The 18,173-nt window shown below is 38.4% G+C and overlaps 1 protein-coding gene across 1 annotated transcript in view; it reads right to left on the minus strand.

The window, feature by feature from the left end:
• pkd1a (polycystic kidney disease 1a) overlaps window positions 1-18,173 on the minus strand; it is a 71,633-nt gene that overhangs the window by 38,033 nt on the left and 15,427 nt on the right. Inside the window, exons 2-13 of the mRNA XM_028017602.1 lie at window positions 17,091-17,162; window positions 14,604-14,675; window positions 12,357-12,520; window positions 11,567-11,817; window positions 10,280-10,540; window positions 9,094-9,262; window positions 8,391-8,571; window positions 5,634-5,848; window positions 3,106-3,227; window positions 2,251-2,395; window positions 796-1,055; window positions 368-718 (exon numbers count right to left, since the gene is read on the minus strand). Coding sequence (XP_027873403.1) covers window positions 368-718; window positions 796-1,055; window positions 2,251-2,395; window positions 3,106-3,227; window positions 5,634-5,848; window positions 8,391-8,571; window positions 9,094-9,262; window positions 10,280-10,540; window positions 11,567-11,817; window positions 12,357-12,520; window positions 14,604-14,675; window positions 17,091-17,162 — 2,263 coding nt within the window. The remainder of the gene's footprint in view (window positions 1-367; window positions 719-795; window positions 1,056-2,250; window positions 2,396-3,105; window positions 3,228-5,633; window positions 5,849-8,390; window positions 8,572-9,093; window positions 9,263-10,279; window positions 10,541-11,566; window positions 11,818-12,356; window positions 12,521-14,603; window positions 14,676-17,090; window positions 17,163-18,173) is intronic.

Consider the following 18,173-nt stretch of genomic DNA (forward strand, 5'->3'; position numbering starts at 1 on the left):
CGCTAAGATCTTTCTCTGATTAGTTGTTTTTGACCAGGACAATAGCATTTCAGCAGACGGCGATAGTAGCTCAAGCAGGACATGGACCTTTTCACAGATTTTCTGTCTTATAACATCAGGACATGGAGACAGTTTTAATAAAAATGTAAAAAAAAACATTTATTTTTATTAGAAAATAATACTTCTTTAAACAGCACTAACAACAGCACAATTATTTGATTAAAGATTGAGTTCTACAGCAATAAAAACTACGAATTCATGCATGAAAGGCTTTTCACTTCAGGCAAATAGTTCCTAAGTGGCCTCTTTTTGCATACACCATTTGTCAGATGCATGCTGGGAAATGACATGAGAATTGATGACTTACCAGCAGGCTGTAGAGTCCAGGCTGGGGTAGACCAGCAGACAGCTGAGCTCCCTGCAGCTGGGTCCTGTTTTGTCCCACATACAGCACTCTGATGCAGCAGCTTTCCTCCTCCAGCCAGCCCCCCTCACCATTCCTTATAAAATTCTCGACATTCAGATCTGGGAAATCTGCAGACTGTCTGGTGTTGTTCATCCAGAACCACTCGGACAAGTTCAGGGCTAGGACTGGCTGTCGCCACGGTGACTGTGGAGACGACTGACAATGAAGAAGAGCTGATGGGCTGCCGTCGTGCTGCAGAGCGATTACGTCGCCGGGTGAGACCAAGATGTCCTCCAGCTGGTCTTGTATCAACTGCAGAATCCAGACAATAAAGTTGTAGAGAGCAGAAAGACAAACTGATCTTGTTGGCAAAAAACTCCTCCTCTCACCAATGCACGCGCTGGTCCTGGTGGGAGAGCGAAGACGATTTCATTCTTTAAGGTGTACTGGGGCCTCGACGTCCCTGGTGGCAGGTGGTGACCCCGGGTGCAGTTAGTACACAAAGATGGGTGGCATGGTTGGGCCAGAGTCAGGCAACTACCCTGGAAGGGACACCACTGCTGTGCCGGGGGGCAAGATGGCGAATCTTTGATCAATGTTTGACTGGGGACACAAACTGCCGCCGGAGAACAAGCTGGACCGCCGCAACCTGAGACAGAATATTCATTTTGATCATTTTCTGGGGAATACACAGAAACTGCTCTTAGTAATGCTAAGTAAGCTACGTTAGCAACGCCAAGCGAACGTTTAAAGTACCATCTCACATTTATTTTATCATCTAAAATCAGACTTAGAAGGTCAAAAGTTTGCAAAAATCGGAAATCTGTCCCAAATCTCTGATCAGTGTGTCTCTGTTTTAATTGCACTGTTTTATATTGGATTGGAATCAAGTTCAGAAACTCAAAAATTATATCTTTTTTCTGATCAGAGAACATTAACAACAACTTAACAACAATCTTCCCTGTAGAAGTTGTTGCCAAGGGAGGAAGACTCAAAATGAACCATTACCAGTGTTTGATAGGGGTTTAGAAATAAACTCAGTGGAGGCACAAAAGCTGTAAGAAACTATTTAAAAACAACATATCAGCTGTTCAGTTAGGTTTCCAAAACTGAGAGCCAGACCTCAGTGGATGCCAATCATTTCACCATTTCATACTTCGTAGCTTTGGTCGTTTCTCAACCAATCTTGCAGGAAGCCTGAATGAATTACTGTTCTGCTTTATTAAATAAAATTTTGAATTTGGAAAATGTTTGTAAATGTTTGGAAAAGTCACAGTCAGAGAAATTGGTCTACACTCTCAAGGAAAAACACACGGTGACATCTGCAGGTAATGATAAATATCTGCAGGTAATGATAAATATGAACTGAAAGTGCAAGTTGTTAAAATAATCCTCTGAAGGAAGTTTAAAATGTGAACTCCAAATTATTTTGTCTTTGTTTTAAAGTTAGAACGGTTATATAAACATTTTAAACATGTTTATTGTAGTTATTAGAGAGAAATCTGCTGCAGAGTCAAAAACTAGAGATTTGAAATTTGCATGAATATTGCTGTAAGTGTGGTGATTGTTAATGACTGAAGGCCTCACAAAGGAGTGGATCTTGTTTATTTGATCTCTCATTTTCCTCTCCAGTTTGACCATGCTTTGCCTCCATTCACACACTTTCCTTGTCATTTACCTTAACGTCTTCAGACAGGGGCGGTCAGTGCAAAAGAATATGTGTGTAATTGGAGGTGTGGGCTCAGGTGGCCTATATGTGTGTGTGATTTTTAACCCCTGCTGGTAAACTCTGCAGGTCTTTTACATGTACAGAGTACATGAGTGTGTTTCTGTGGCTGACTCACTGGGCAGCAGCAGGTGCTGGCCAGGACATTTGGGTCTGTAGGTCTGGAATCTGATGTGGACTTGAGAGCTTTGCTCCTGGATGATGATCTCCAAAGAGGACAGACGGCCAGCCTGAACAAAGCTCATCGCAGGAAACATCAGCATCTGAGAGCGGGAAAAAAATGTGAAAAACGATATAAGAGATTATTTGACCTCACAATTATATACTAGTCAGGTCATCCAGCAACTTGAAAACCAAAAGCCTTTCTGCTACAATATAGGGTTTTTGGAAGGGTTTTGTATGCATGTTAATATCTTGCTTGTGAGATACCTGAAGTTTTATATATTTTTCTTTCGGATACAAATGCAAACTTGTATGCAAAATGTAAAAGCAAAACAGGTCAAGCAATGGCTTTCCATTCCTTCTAACACAAACAAAAACCGTCCATAAGAAGGAAAGAAAGAAAAATACATCCAAACTATTTGGACTATTTTTTAGTTATTTTCAAGGGACCGTTTCTATGTTGGTAGTCTGAATGATTTATAAAGGACTGTTTTCATGTGCAGCCCCATCTCAACTTTACACAAACCAACATGAACACAGTTACTAAATTGATTTTCAACCAGTTTCTGCACAAAAAGCATGCACAAACATGTTTTCACTGAAGATCTTTAAAGGTGCAGATTGGCTAAGCGCATTTTTAAATCGGCATTTGTTTGCATTGTGTCTGTGTACAAAATAGACTTTTTATGCAAGGGAAAGCAATACTTTTGGAAGGTATTGCAAAAGGAAAAGAAAAATCCCTCATGTCACCTAGGGGGCATGAATTAGCTTTAAAATAATGACGTCTAATTAAACAGAAATCCCTCTTTACCTCAATGACACTGCTGAGAGACTGTGGAGCAGAGAGCAGGGTTGTTGATAAATGGAGTAACGGATGGTCAGAAGGAAAGACGGCCATGCCCAACAGATACACTCCGGCATCTGGAACGCGCACTGAAACAGGAAAAGAGCAGAATAAAAAGTAATTTAATACCAGTTAGATTCATTACACAGAGTGATTTCATGTGTTTACTTTTATTAAAACTCTATATCGCAAGGACAAGTCTCAAAAGGTCATTGCTAGAGAAGCTGGTTGTTGAGAGGGCTGTGTCCAAGCATATTAATAAAAAAGTTGAGTGGAAGGAAAAAGTGCTGCAGAAAAATGAGCACAAGCAGCAAGAAAAACCACAGAGGATTCAAGAGGTTTGAGAGAAATTTATGAGGCATGGAGAGCAGCTGGAGGCAGTGCTTCTAGATCCACCACACAAAGACGAATACAGGACGTCGGACCACAATTGTTGAATTCTTTGTGCTAAAGTTACTCCAGAACCTATTAAAGTACCATTAAAGCTGGACTGTCTTAACGTCTCAGCAGAGCCACAGACTGATTGCCTCCACGCCAACTGCACTGATGTAGTAAATGCTTGAAATGTACTACTCTATGTGTAATAGATATAAAACACAAGTCTCACATTTTGAATATAATTAGTAAAATAAGTATAATAAAAATGGATGATATTCTAATGTACCGAAATACACTTGCATCTTCAGTTACTAAGTATACTAAATGTAATGTGATCCCAAAATTTTAGCAAAACAGTTGACCAAATTAAAAATATTGGTGGAAATATGAAGCATTCTCTATTAGAGAAATGAAAACAATACAGTCCAATACAGTGCAGTAGTTGCTCTATTATACTAACCAGTTAGATTTACTATAGGGGTGCACAGGTGTGTTAGATGTCAGACACCTATAGGGCATTTTGGACGCTGCTGAATTATGGCAGCAGCAGCGTTTGAGCCTGAACATAATTTATGAGGCGTGGATGTCTCTGCTGCAAGCTTGGAAGCACAGCAGCTTAACCAAGAAAGCTCAGTTACACTAATTTCCTGGACAAGCAAATCCAATCAGATGCTCTGAGCAATTGTCCTTAGTTACTTTTGCCAATCATCTAAATCTTTTTCATAAAAACCTCATCATAATAATTAGGGATTTTTTGCTTAAGTTGACAAATTCAAATTTGTCACTAAAGAGAGACCAGCTTAAAAGAAATCAGAAACAAACGTTTGTTAGAAGAAAGTCACAGAGACGAAAAAAAAATCTGAAAAACAACAAGACTTGAATTATTTATTTACTGAAGAGTGACACAAAGAAAGATGAACTGATAAGAACAAACGACGCACCATGAAAGACAGATAACCAGTGAAATCAGCTGCTAGCCACACACTCATATATCCATACACCCACCTAAAATATAACATAACTATCACGCTGTTTCATTCTTACGTGTCCTGATTTCTACTCTATTGTATTTGAAATACTTTGAGGGAATACCAGGCAGAGTGAAACTTTTTCAATTTGAAGACTTCTTTGTTTATAGTGACTCATTCACATTATGTAGCACACTTAGCATTCAGATTAAGCAAACATTTTGCATTTGGCACTTGGGAAGCAATCAAGTGTGCTCTCCATTTAATGGTTTTGCAACGAGCTCATTTCGTAGGAAACATTTTAAAAGCCCTTTGGCATTTTGCTAAATACCCACATGTTGAAGATTTAATATTACATTTATTTAAAGTGCTACATTTTTCTCATTTACTGCTACAATAGAACCAGAAATGACTATATCTATGGTCTGTCACTTCCAGCAGAGTGAAATTAATTTTTAGTCTTCAGGTCCTTCAGGTTCAGGCATTAACGGCACTCGTAGCCAGTGTGCTCAGTGTTTGCGTTAGCACACATGGATAATAATGGTGGAGCTATTTTAAAGTTGTTGCCCAACTGGAGCTAGTACAGTAACAACGTAATGCGCATTATTGTCTGTCATTGTTGTTATTTCTCTTCCTGCTTCAGAACTGTACCAGAACGTTTATTGAGTATCAACGGTCATATCTGAAAACATCAGATAAGTTTAAGATTTAGGACCACATATCCAAGTTGCCTGGGTTCCATTTCTAAAAATCAGACCTGAGAGGATCTGAAAAGATCAGATAGAGGTCACACAACGGCAAAAATATAAAATCTGATTTGGGTAACTTCAGGCTGCAGTGTGAACGTAGCCTTAGAGTCCAAGGAAAACGTGATAACACTTATTATGTTGAAAGTGGCAGAAATCAAAGCTCTCGCACAAGGACCAGTCTATACAATTTGTGCTCCAGTTATGTGAGGAGCTTTAAGAAAGGCCGACCTACACTTAGATTGTTTAGCTGTGATATTGAGGGCGCCTGCACAACCTAAATATGTGGAAAATTTATATAATCAACCTTGCGGTTTGGTGCTCGAGGTGAACTGGAGGGAATTTGCATTTGCATTGACTGCGCCTCTTTGCATATGATCAGAGGGTGTGTGTGTGAGCATACCGTGGGGGTTGTATTGGCAAACATAAGCCCTCTTGGAGTCGCAGAGGTGAGAGCTGGTCTGACCGCTCTGATCAAAAGACACGCACACGTTTCCGCCAGAGATGGACGAGCGCGGCTGCTGGCCCTCCTCCCCGTCCTGAGCCTCAGATCCGTTCACCCAGAGCAGTTTTCCCGGAGAGTCGACGTCGCTCAAGCCCAGCCACACACCTCGCTCCCTGGTGCAAAAATTACCAGAACATTTTCAAGTAGTCAAAAATAAATAAATAAATAAAAAAAGAAAGCCATGTGCATAGGAAAAATACAATAAAACGCGTCGAAAAAAAACCCATCATTGATTGAGAAGACTCACAAAAGAGGCTGTGAATTATGTCCCAACTTTTCAATCAATGATTGCAGCCAGAAAGGGAAAGGAAGCTTTAATTGAACTTTAAGGGGATTGGATCATACAATTTTGAACTGTAGGACAAAATTTTGTGGATATGCGATGTATTTTTTCATTCTGAGGTGCATACTGAGCCGAATCAACCCCCCACACTCATTTTCCTTCCTGTCACATAGAGAAGGAAAATAATCTCTTTTTTTCCACATCTGTGAAAACAACATTAGATAATAACTTACTGGAAAGGGCTCAAGAGGAAAAAGAGAAAGTTTTGAAGTCACTCATAAAAAAAAAGCACGAGCCCTCTTATATAAGCAAGAGGGAGGAGAAACAACAAAGAAGGAGGAGAAAGAGGACAAGCTCCATCTGCAGCATTTTTTCTTTTCCTTTTTCTTTTATTTACGTCAAGCTAAGAGACCAGGGCCTCTACCCTCACATTAACACACACACACCCAGAGCTGGTGGGAGTCCTGTGAGGGTGTTTAGCTCACAATGCAGCTGTGCTTTCATAGATGTGTTTTTGGAAATTTCTTCAACCCAAACAGTAAACACTTGGGGTCGTTGGGTCGGCTCAATCGGGACGATTCCCAAAGAGTTCAGTCCACAAACAGCTAAAGATAAGCAGTGGGAGCTTTTGAGGATCATCTTGACATGCAGAACAAAATGCATGGAAGGTTAATAGTAAATTGTATCAGAGGATAAATGCAAGGCAGAATTTGCCACCTCAAAGTTTTTTTGTCCGTTTGTGTTTTAAACACAATCTGTTTAAAACCAGGGAATGATAACCTAAAAAATATATTAAAAAATACAACTACTAAATGATCCTGATCAACCGAACCCCATGTGAATATGTTCTGATCTTGAATTAATTTTGATGAACCAGATAATTAGAAATGCTAAATTCAAGACACAACCAAGCTTGATTATTGCCAAACATGTAGAATAAGAAAAGAAAATAACTTAAATAGATAATAAAGGTGGCACAACCAGTTATTACTTTCTACAGGGTCAGACTGGGTTAGACATTTTTCCCCCTTAATAAGAAAAATCAATATTTGAAAAATGATTTTTGTGTTGAGACAGGTGTTCTTTGTCTGATAATAAATTTGTGTTACTGATTTGATGATCTGAAAAGCTATTTTTTAAAACCATGCTCAAATATGTAATTTAATAACCCAATCATATGGTCCAGCTGAAAACAAACATTAACATTATGCACATATTAAGAATCATTCTATCAAAGTCGATCCTCTGTATAATCATATACATTCAAGACAGATACCAAGGTTCCCCACAGTGCATTATAAGCCTGGCGGGCCACCAGGCTTTGTAAATGCTTGCATTTTGTAAGACTTTATAGTTGGGGTTCCGATATTAATCTTCCAATCTTCCAATAACACATCACTATCAAGTGATATTGTCAAATTTCTTGTCAACTTTAAACATTTTTTAACTCAAAAACACGGCAGGCCGCTGGATGAATGATTGTCGAGCGCCACAACCACCGGGCTTAGCAAGTTTTCTGGGGGAAACCTCAGATACAACAATCAGGCAAAACATTATGACTACCTGCCTACCAGTGTTAGGTTCCTTTTGCTGCCAAAATGGCCCTAAAAACATGGTGGCGTGGACTCCATAAGGCCCCTAAAGAGGTGCTGCACTATCTGGCAGGAGTTCCTTTATGTCCTTTAAGTCCTCCATGGGTCAGACTAGTTTGCTCAGCACTTCCCACAGACGCTCGATTGGGGAATTTAGTCAACACCTTAGAGTCTTTGGTGATCTTGTCAAACCATTCCTAAAGCAGTTTTTCATTTTGACATGGAGCGTGATTCTGTTAAAAGAGGAATAAATCTGAGGATACTGCTTTCACGAGAAGGTGGTCTGCAACAATACTTCTTCTTTTTTCAGTACAAAAGAAGATCCACCTGGATGGCAAGACCCAAGATTTCCCAGATGGACATTGGTTTTTGCTTTCTGCTCCGGGTAAGGGATGGATGCACTTGAAGGTCAATATTTCTCACTAACAGGTACCACGGCAAAGAGACAATCTTATTCACTCCTCTTGTTCCTGTTGTTAATCTTGTGTTTGATGGGATTTTATCCAAGTCCCTCTCCGAACCGTCTTTCTTCTGAATATACAACATAGTGAAAACTCCACATGCTTATTCCATCGAGACTGACAGAGAGCATTGGTTGCACTTAAAGCTCCAAAACCTTGTGAGAGAGCTGACAGGAAATTAGATTTTCACTTGAAAGCTTCCTACACGTCCTGGTTGAATTTGCCTTTCTTCCGCTTGAACTCACTGGTGGAAATCACGGCACTGGCTTAATGTTATGTCATTACAACGAGAAAAACACTAAGGCCCCACTTCACTCACTGTGTGACTTTGCATGCCAGCAGGTTGCGCAGTTCATCACTCCTAACCACAGCCAGATCCCCGTTGCGACTCAAACACTGCTGTCGAGCATCTTTCCAGCTCAGCTCCGCTGGAAAGATCTGGAAGCAGCTGGAGGACTTGCTGTGCAACACCCCTTCCCTCGGAGGACAGTCCGGGAAGGCTGGCGAGAAAACAGCAAACAGTCGTGTGATTTCTCAGAATATCTGAAGTCACACTATGAGATGCTTTTATCTGACTTCATCATGGCATGCTCTCCTTCTTTGTCGATTTTATTAATGGTTCTATTATTGTTGAAATAAGAACCTAACATGATCTGATAAGAGATTAAACATAATAAAAAAAATACTTTGCATAAGCCAAGACTTGAAAAAGACCCACAGTGGATATTAATTAAAAAAAACAAATTGGCTTAGAACGATTTGGCTTAGAACGTTTATCTCATATTGATGATTTATTACAGCTGTCCTTCAAAAACAGAACATAATTACATCTTTTCTTGAAGAATAGTGAAATTAGACTAGATTCCAGTTTCCCATCTGACAACCTTCCACATTAAACAAAATCCAAGATCCGCATCATAAAGAAAACGACGAGCATGTTAGAAAACAGTTCTAATAGGGATCGATAATCTGCACATCATCATTAGTTTCACAAAGTTCGTGTGTCAGTATTTGTCTTTTACCTTTGGCAACCTGGACATCATTCTGTGAGATTGTCCAGTTCACATTTAAGCCGACGCCGCCCCAGCTGACCAGTGTGACATCCACACTCTTATTGGCCACGACGAACGCCGGACAGTGCAGCTCGAGTTTGGGAGGAAGAGCCACGGTCACATCTGTCCGCGCAGGCACCTGAAAACCAAACACAAAGCCAGACGTTTATCGTTTTTACCTGGTCACAAATGTTAACAATAATTTGGGTTCATAATTGTAGTAAAAAACACATATTTCTATAAATGAATGCACAAGTTTTAATGTATTGAATCGTTTTATCTATATCTAACGCTTCTTAGTAGAATTGGTGTATATTGTGAATTTAAAATGGTTGGTTTATGTCCCAGACCCGGCACATCAGGGCATTACCCGGCTTTATCTACTTCAAAGAAAGTCGGACTATTTTAGGATTATTATTGTCCTTCTGGAGCATCATCTTGTGTCCAAATTTCAAGAATGAAGTCATTGATTTGAATTAAATTAGATAGTTTTCAGGTTTTTATTCCACTTTATCCAACATACCTTCACTACTGCCTGGTCGTTACTATCTCACATGATGCTATGACAACAATTTACCAGTATATTTCAGTTTATGATAAACTTTAACTTATTTTATTTTTTTTTTACATCTGTATCAGATTGTTAAACCTGAAGACAACATGTTATTCCAACAGAACAAAAGACTCCAAATACACATCAGAAGTGTATTGGGAATGGATAAAAGAAGCTACGAGTACAGTTTTGGAAAGCTCCAATCCCAGTTATATCAGGCATGTGTGAATTTTGCTTAAAAGCCTGGGTCAGCGCCAGGAAAGAAAGCAGTTTAAATTAATGAATTAAACTTTAGTGGTCAAATATCCAGACTGAGTTTTGTCCAGAGGCATGTCGATGCCACAAAAAGACGTTTCACCAAATAACATTCTGAATTTATGTTCATATTTAAGCTTTTGCTAATAGGAAAGAGGAAACAATTCACTGCAAACTCCAGGTAGGATCTTGAAAAGTAATCATTTAAAAGCATATTTTTAAAAGTGTAAACTACTGACTGGCATGGCAGGGCTTAAAAATAGACCCAAAGGCCTTCTAAGCTGTAAATGGACAAAACCAGTTCTAGGAATAAATGAGAAGCATTCAGTCAAAAAATGTGTCTCTAACCTCCTTGTGTCCAGCCCAGGCCTTCAGACTGACTTCATAATGTCCTGGAATTGCAAACTTGTGAGCTGCTGTGGTGACACCCTTTTCCGTAGAGCTGAGACGAGGCGAGAGATCGCCAAAGTCCCAGGAAAGGGTCACGGGCGTGACAGAGGAGGTGGCGGAGAAAACGATGAGGTCGTGCACGCTTTGCAGTGGGAGAGCCCTGAGCGAGACGGAGAACTCCACCGCAAACACATCACGGGCCAGAGTCCACCGACATTCCTGTCAATCGAAGGAAAGTATGTGAGGAAGTGGAGGTCTTGGTGTTAATACAGACGAGTGTTTTAGAAGCAAAACAAGCTTTATTTGTTAAAAAACAGAGTAAATAAAAGTACTTGGGCGGAAAATAAAGTAAGAAGAAGGGAGATGAAGAGCGAGAGTAAAATCTGAAATCATATAAAAAGAAAGAAGCATTAAAATACAAACTTTACTGCAAATTAAAGGCTGAGGCAAAATCTAAATGACTGAATAATTATTCATGTTTACGTGAAAGCTGACAGACACTGGGATGTTTTTCGTCCTGATTTTAAAACGCCAACAGTTCATGCAGGTCTCAGGTTTTTAGAGAGTTTGTGTCCAAGCTGAAGAGCAAAGGAACTAAACGCTGCCGTCGTTGTTTAGTTCTGGTCTTGAGAGCACCGAGTCTCTGAAGACGTCAGGGTTTGAACAACCTTAAAGTAAATTAGTCCCAATTTGACAGAAACCCCTTTATTTTGGCGGGTCCGATCTCTAACGTTGCGTCTTTGGGACCAAAAATAATGTTTTCTGTCTTTCTTCGTTAACCGGAGAACATTCTGTCCCATCCACCCACAAATATTACGGACACGCCGAGTTGAAGCGCTCCATAATCTGAGCGAGAGAAAGCGCATGTAGTTAAGTCCAAAATTATGTACACCTCTGGCAGATTTAGACTTAAAATATTTCTCACTCAACATGGAATATCTCAAAATGAATAAAACAAAATGTATATCTTTTGAAATAAGATGACATCTGCTTTGATTTACATTTCATCAAAAAAATATGACACGTCAACAATTTATTCTCGAAATCTCTATAAAATTACAATGAGATTGAATGATTCTGGTCTTTGCTGTGAATGAAAGTGAGCCAAAAGTGAAGCCTTGATTAACTCCCCGTAATCTTTGTTCACTCAGATTTGCAGCTGGCAAGTGACACAAAACAGTCTGTCAAAGAAGATCTGAAAATAAAGTCTGAAGTAAAGTAAACAGAATAAAGCAACACGCGTACCGTCATCACATGGCGGTTGGTGCAGGCGGCCGAGCAGTGGGATCCGCTGATGAAGTTGGGCTCGTTGTTCGTGCTACACAGACACTCGTGCCTTTCTCCCAAGCCTCCGTAGAGGTGCGACAAACCGAAGCACACGCTGTTACACTGCTCACGCGTGTAGTTCCCGGGCTTGGAGTAAGTGAAGATCACAAGCTCACTTCGACCTCCTCCTCGGCTGCTGCTGTCCTCCAGACAAGCGGCGTAGCTGAGACCTGAGCCGCAGACGGAGGATTTAAGGTTTAATTATAAGATCTCTCATTTTAGCAGGAGAAAAGGTCAAACGGTGAAGTGTTTATTGCTCTAATGTCTGCACAGATTATCATGAGTCCAGTGTAGTAATATAGCAATAATCTGAGTTTTAAAGATAGGCATGAAATAATTAGAAAATATCAAACAACGCTGTGATGAGGAGATCTGATTCATTTATTTTTTTTGCTGCCTTTGTTTTTGGGATTCAGAGGAAGTATCTGAACCAGTCACAGGTCTCTGTGGACAGGATAAGGTCAGCAGGATTAATCTGCTAAACAGAGATTAAGGATATGGATGCAAGTGCATGTCTGGTGGGAGAGCTGCAAGATCTCCAAATATGGATTGCTGTCTCCTTCTTGATCTTCATTTCTGCTTTCTGCAGATTGATATCAGCTATGCATTTTTTATTGTTGCTCCAAGAAAGGCCCGTATGTGTGTTTTATTTTATATGCGTCTAAAAAGGTTTGTAAGATTTTGGGTAAACATTTGGATTTTTTTTTACCACAGGTTTGCAGGCTAATGTTGAGCAGAGGCTGTTGGCGGAGCGCAGGCGGGTGGTTGCACAGCATAGCATGAGGGCGTCGGACCTGGACTCTTTTTTCCTTGAGGCACTTCACCAACCGGAACAGCTCACAGTCACATTCAAAGGGATTATTACTTAGATCGCTGTGGAAACAAACACACAGGACTAAAGATATCAAAAGGTAAAATTTTATATATATTTTTAAATCCGAATAGTTCAGAGTAAACAGCTTTTGTTGTCATTTCAGGTTGGAAGCTCTTTATGTTTGTTCAGCCCATCAAAACATAATGAAATTTTGACTTCTTCAACTTCTGACTAATATGCCAATTTTTTAACATCTCACCAAAAAGCTAAAATGTAATAGTTTAAATCAAAGCTAATTCAAGTGGTAAATTGGTCTAGTCAAAGTCCAAACCTTAAAACAGAGGAGACTCAACAGCAAAGTGAAAAATGCTAATTTTTTCTATTTAATTTCATTGAGCTTAAAGGGCAAGAAATGTTTTAAGGAATAGACACATTCCTTAAATGTGGCAACAAAAGCTACTTCCAGGTTTTATCTCATGTGGTTCAACACAAATTCACACTTAAAATAAATAATTTTCCTCCTTCTTATTTACGCATAACTCTGTCCTTGTCTAGCACATAAAATCCAAAATCTAGGCAGTTGAAGGGCTGTGAATACTATTTCTAGGCTCTGAACAAACTATCCAAATTTAAATGCTGTAATTCAAGCATGTTTATCTCATTTGATTAAACCACATATTGAAGTTGTTTACAGAAAGCATCATGTCTTTTCTCATCCAATAAATTTTCCTGGAGGTAATAGTGTGTGGAGAAATCACTGAGCAAAACTGGATGCAGTGTCGCTCCAGTGAAGCTGGCACAATGGCTACGTTCTGCTGAATTTATGGCAATTAATAAATATTCCTGTGGCAGCGGAAAGTGGTTTTGGCTTACAGCGGCGACCAGCTGTGAGGCATTTTTAATCAGTTTCCTCGGTCTGCCGCCTTAAACGCAGCAGCGAGCTGATGCTTCGTCCTGCCAGACGCCAACTAGCCTGACTGTCCTGAACACTGTCAGCTGCTCACGTCACTGCTGCAAAACAGGCACGTTTCAGACAGACAGAAAAGTACGTGCACTCCAGAAAACAATCAACAAATCATTAAAAAACTAACCTTAACAATCGCATTCAACAAATTAGAATATTTTTTTAAAAGTTTATTTATTTAATTTGCTAAGTGAAGAGCATTGTAAAGATTTGCGCCAGAGAGATTGACGTTTTAAAGCTTTAAATTTGGGTTGTTATGATCATTTTCTGATTACAGCTGATGAAACGGCAAACATGTTAAGATATTACCAATAAAAAACAGAAATGCGGGCAAAATGAGAAGTACCTTTAATACCAGCTTAACAGTTGTTATTTTCAACAAAAGGTATTTTCAATCTAACATATTTATTGCAATGTATTCTAATTTATGCAATATGTCTATTAGAGAAAGAACAATATTAGTTAAAAGATTTATGTAAAAAATTTATTTGTTTCGACCAAATATTTAATCGGGTGTCTTCATTTTTTTTTTATCCAGTGTAAAATAATTTCAGTTTTGCAACTCATTAATTCACAAATTACTTTCTGAAGTCAAACTTCTAATGATTTCACTTATATCCCCAAAAATGCAATGATTTTGACACGTTGATGCTTTAGAGAAGGTAAAGCTTTGTAAATTAGAAATGCTGCAGCATTTTTAATATTTTCACGAGTTTGTAAGCCAAAGATTAGGTATTTAGGTTAAATATTAAGACAGGTTCAGCTTTTTACAATCATGGACATTCAGTCTTGCAGGGGCTAAAAATATATATTTTGATGATCCACCAAACCATCATGCTGATCAGCATCCAACAGGGAAAAAAAAATAAAACTATTGGGAACTTTTGGGACCTTGGTTGCAACATAAAATTGTGCAAAAAAAGTAAATAAAATCTGGAAAGGTTTTGCTTCTTTAACTAAACCAGCAACACAGAGCAAATAGAAAAAAGGTACAAATAGAAATATCTTATAAGAAAAATAAAAATAGCAGAAATAGATATAGCATAGTAAAGATTAGAGTACAAAAGCTGCTGAATTGGATTAGCGATGCACCATTTTTGGTAATTTCATACTTGCAATGATCCCTGTGGAGAGTCAAAGAGCTACAGAGAGAGTCACAGTAAATAATGAATACTTACATTTGTGTTAGGTTACATAAGTTGTCGCATATCCTTTCGTCGATGGTGGTAATTTGATTGTTGCTCAAATCTCTGGGGGCAGAAACAAAGAAATCACTTTTGACATTGGAACAAAAAGTCTTGTCTCTTCCTCTTTAATTGCACTATTTAATTATCGCCACATTGTCACTTTGACAAGATCAGCGTTGTGTGGATTTGCCAGGGAATCAAAACTCTAAACAAAGAAAAAAGCCCTTTCATCAGAGAGCGTCTAAAACATTTTTTCCTGCTTTATCTAGTTGTGTGCTAAAGAAAAGGAGCTTCGGACAACAAGATCACGTCTCTCTCAGATGATGACATCACGAGACGGCTGCCAGGGCTCTGGACAGAAAACACAACACACCTCAGTTCTGTAAATCCTCTGTGATTTATTCTGCCAAATATGTTCTCTTTTCATTTAACTAATGGTTATTTTAAAAATCGATTAATCAATTAATCAGATAAAAGTTGGAACATTCTGCAGATTTTTCACTTAAGCACTTTTTAAAATATAATATTAGAAATGCACTAAAATATGCAAATAAATAAACAATTCAATTCCTTTTTTAAATGAATAAATAATCATTTTAGGGGAAAAATGTTTGCTAAAGCTAGAAGTAAAAACCTCTAACATCAACATGAGGGTTATTGATGCTAAGTTTGCCTGACTTAGCATTAATAAAGTGCAGGGCTTATGTGTTCATTCATTTTTATTTATTAACCAATTACTAATTAGTTAATACATTTCTTTTATAAATTTATTTAATTTAATTATTATTTAATAAGAGATTTTGCACATATGTTATAGGCAGAAAATATGTACAGATAAAAGTTTTTATTATCTTAAATGCAAAATGTATATATCATTTGTACAGTTTTGGCTTCATTACTGTGTTTTTCTTCAAGCATGTGGCCTTTTTTGAGTCTGTTTAATACAGTTAATCGATTACCAACTCAGTTATTTCAATAACTGATTACTCAGGATTAATCACTTCAACCCCACTCTTCATCTATGTGTCCTGCTTTCTGTCTCCTTTCCCCTCTTCCTCTCTCCACTCACTCCCTCCTCACTCTGAGAGCTGAATAATGGGCCCGTTGTGTGGTGGTTTGGACGGAACTGATGGAAACCATCAGAGCTCGCCCTCATCACACACACACCCACGCCAACATGTGCTTAAATGCCAGTTCAATGAGTGGAAAAAGAAAAGTAATGCAAGAAAAAGATGTAAAGATGAAAAGAGGGAGGTAGTCGGAGCCCTGGGCAGTAAGCTGTAATTGAACTTAATCGTAGCGTGATTCGCATGTGTGCGCACTATGTGGGGCTTTTTTTAAGCGCCGCAGTCCGACTGACATACTCCTGGGATTTCAGCCTACTTACATTCAGACTAAACCGAGATTTTTCCTCCTCTGCTCTCTTTTCATCTTCCTCATTCACGTCTCCTCTCAACTCGGAGACTGGCGGCTCCAAATCCCCCCCTCTTTAACTTTATGCTCACAGAACTGACGATACTGTATATTCTCTAAATCATTTTTCTTTGGACCTTCACTGCTGTAAAGAGACTGATCATCTTCTCTAGTGTTTTCAGCCTGAGGTTTTGTTTTTTATCCCCCGCTTGTTCACTTTTTAGGGCACACGGTTCAAAAATATACAAACATAGAAATAGAAAAATCCAAAAGGAAGCTGCACGAAAACTGAACGAAAACCACTACAAAACTTTGTTACAATATTAGTATACATATATATAAGTATAAAAAATACTAATGTTGTCTTCCCTGTAGATGGACTATTTATTAAATGATTTAACTGTGTCTAAGTTAAATTGCTGATTTTGATATTTAATGTAAATAAAAGGATGTGAAATTATGAGCTGGAGTAGAAAGCAAAGGAATTCATGAACCTCGCCACATTTGTCATATTAAAACCACAAACATCCATGTCTTGTGTTAGAATTTTATGTAATAGATTTAACACAAAATAAGACATAATTAAGTGCAACGAAAATGATATGTGGTTTTCAAGATTTTTAGAAATAATGTTAATGCCCCACTCATCAAAGTATAATAGCAAAGAGTTAGGAATTTATACCATTTTTGCGTAAATATTTTTTATTTAATTCACTGAATCGTTTCTCCACGTTAGGTAAATGTACTCAGACTAAAGGTTGGATTAAAAATCTTGCGCCCTTTCTGCCATATGTCTTACGTTTTAACATTATTCTTTACTTCAATAAAAAAAAAGGATAAAATTTTTTTAAAAGTTAATGACAGTTTGCAGCAAAGATTCGCCTTCTTTTGCAGGAGACAAATATCTTATCTTTCCTCATAAATGTGACATGTGAAATTCTCTCGTTTCAAGTTATGCTTGTGCAGGAATATTAAGGAATTAGAGTTTCACCACAATGACAAATGGATAAATAAGTCGAGATAAATGAGTCGAGGAGACGATGACGCAGCACAGTGTTTTCTTACAGCTCTCGGAGGCCCGTGAGACGATCCAGCAGGCTGGTGTCAAGGGAGGAGATGTGGTTCTTGGACAGATCTCTGTGGGAAAAGAAAGAAACCCAATATGTCCACATTTAAAATAACCCCATGAACACATAACAACTCAAAAACACATCATCATCTTCAGTAGCCAGAAGTGAATTATGTAGGGTAATTATTTGGGATTAGGAGAACCACACGCTCAACCAGCGGAGTAACGAAAGACTGAAACATTTAATTAATGAAAGTCGAGATGGAGACAAGCACAACCCCAAGCAGAAATATGTGAGACACAAGTGTTCCCACTGAAGTTTTATTCACTGTAATATGACAATAAAAATGACTAAATGCTTTCACTAAAAGCTAAGAAGTAGTTTCTGAACTCGTAAAGTTTAAAGCCAGAACAGAAACAGGAAACAAGGACGACGTTGACTAATGAGGAAATAACACTGCAAAGGTCAACTCCTCACATGCACCTGCCTTAAAGCAGCGTTTGTCAGGACGACAGCTAATTATATACATCTGCTTCATCCGCTCCTCTGGCTCTGCTCCTGAAGCAGGAGTAATCCCTCACTGATACACTTTCACACAGTTCTCATTGCTTATCAGTGACAGGAAGAGGAGATCAGAGCCAAACGAGTGTTGAGGGTTCGGTTTGGTACTGAGCAAACAGAGCAGATCGGAAACCACTATCTTACTGTAAGGATGTTCTTTTCATTATTCATGCTAAAATACTGAACTATCATAGCCTATAAGAGAGAAACGAAGTTAACTCACTTAATAACACAGGTTGGAGTGAGAAAAGTTTGAGATACTCAAATCTACAGTATTTTCAATATCTGGATTTGTAATATTTAATATAAAAGAAGGAAAGAAAGGAAGAAAAATAATTTTAATTATATGACAGAAAAACTGATTGAAATCTGCAGTTTCAAAATGTTTTTTTTTTTTTCAGAATTTGAGATTTTATGGTTGAAGTTGGTAAAAATTATTCTTAGAAGTTGGGATATTCATGTGGGAAAGACAAAACATTTTGCACAGACCTGTCCTCACAATCCAATATGGCTGCCT

The sequence above is a fragment of the Xiphophorus couchianus genome, chromosome 5 (assembly GCF_001444195.1).
Source record: "Xiphophorus couchianus chromosome 5, X_couchianus-1.0, whole genome shotgun sequence".
Classification (NCBI taxonomy): Eukaryota; Metazoa; Chordata; class Actinopteri; order Cyprinodontiformes; family Poeciliidae; genus Xiphophorus; species Xiphophorus couchianus.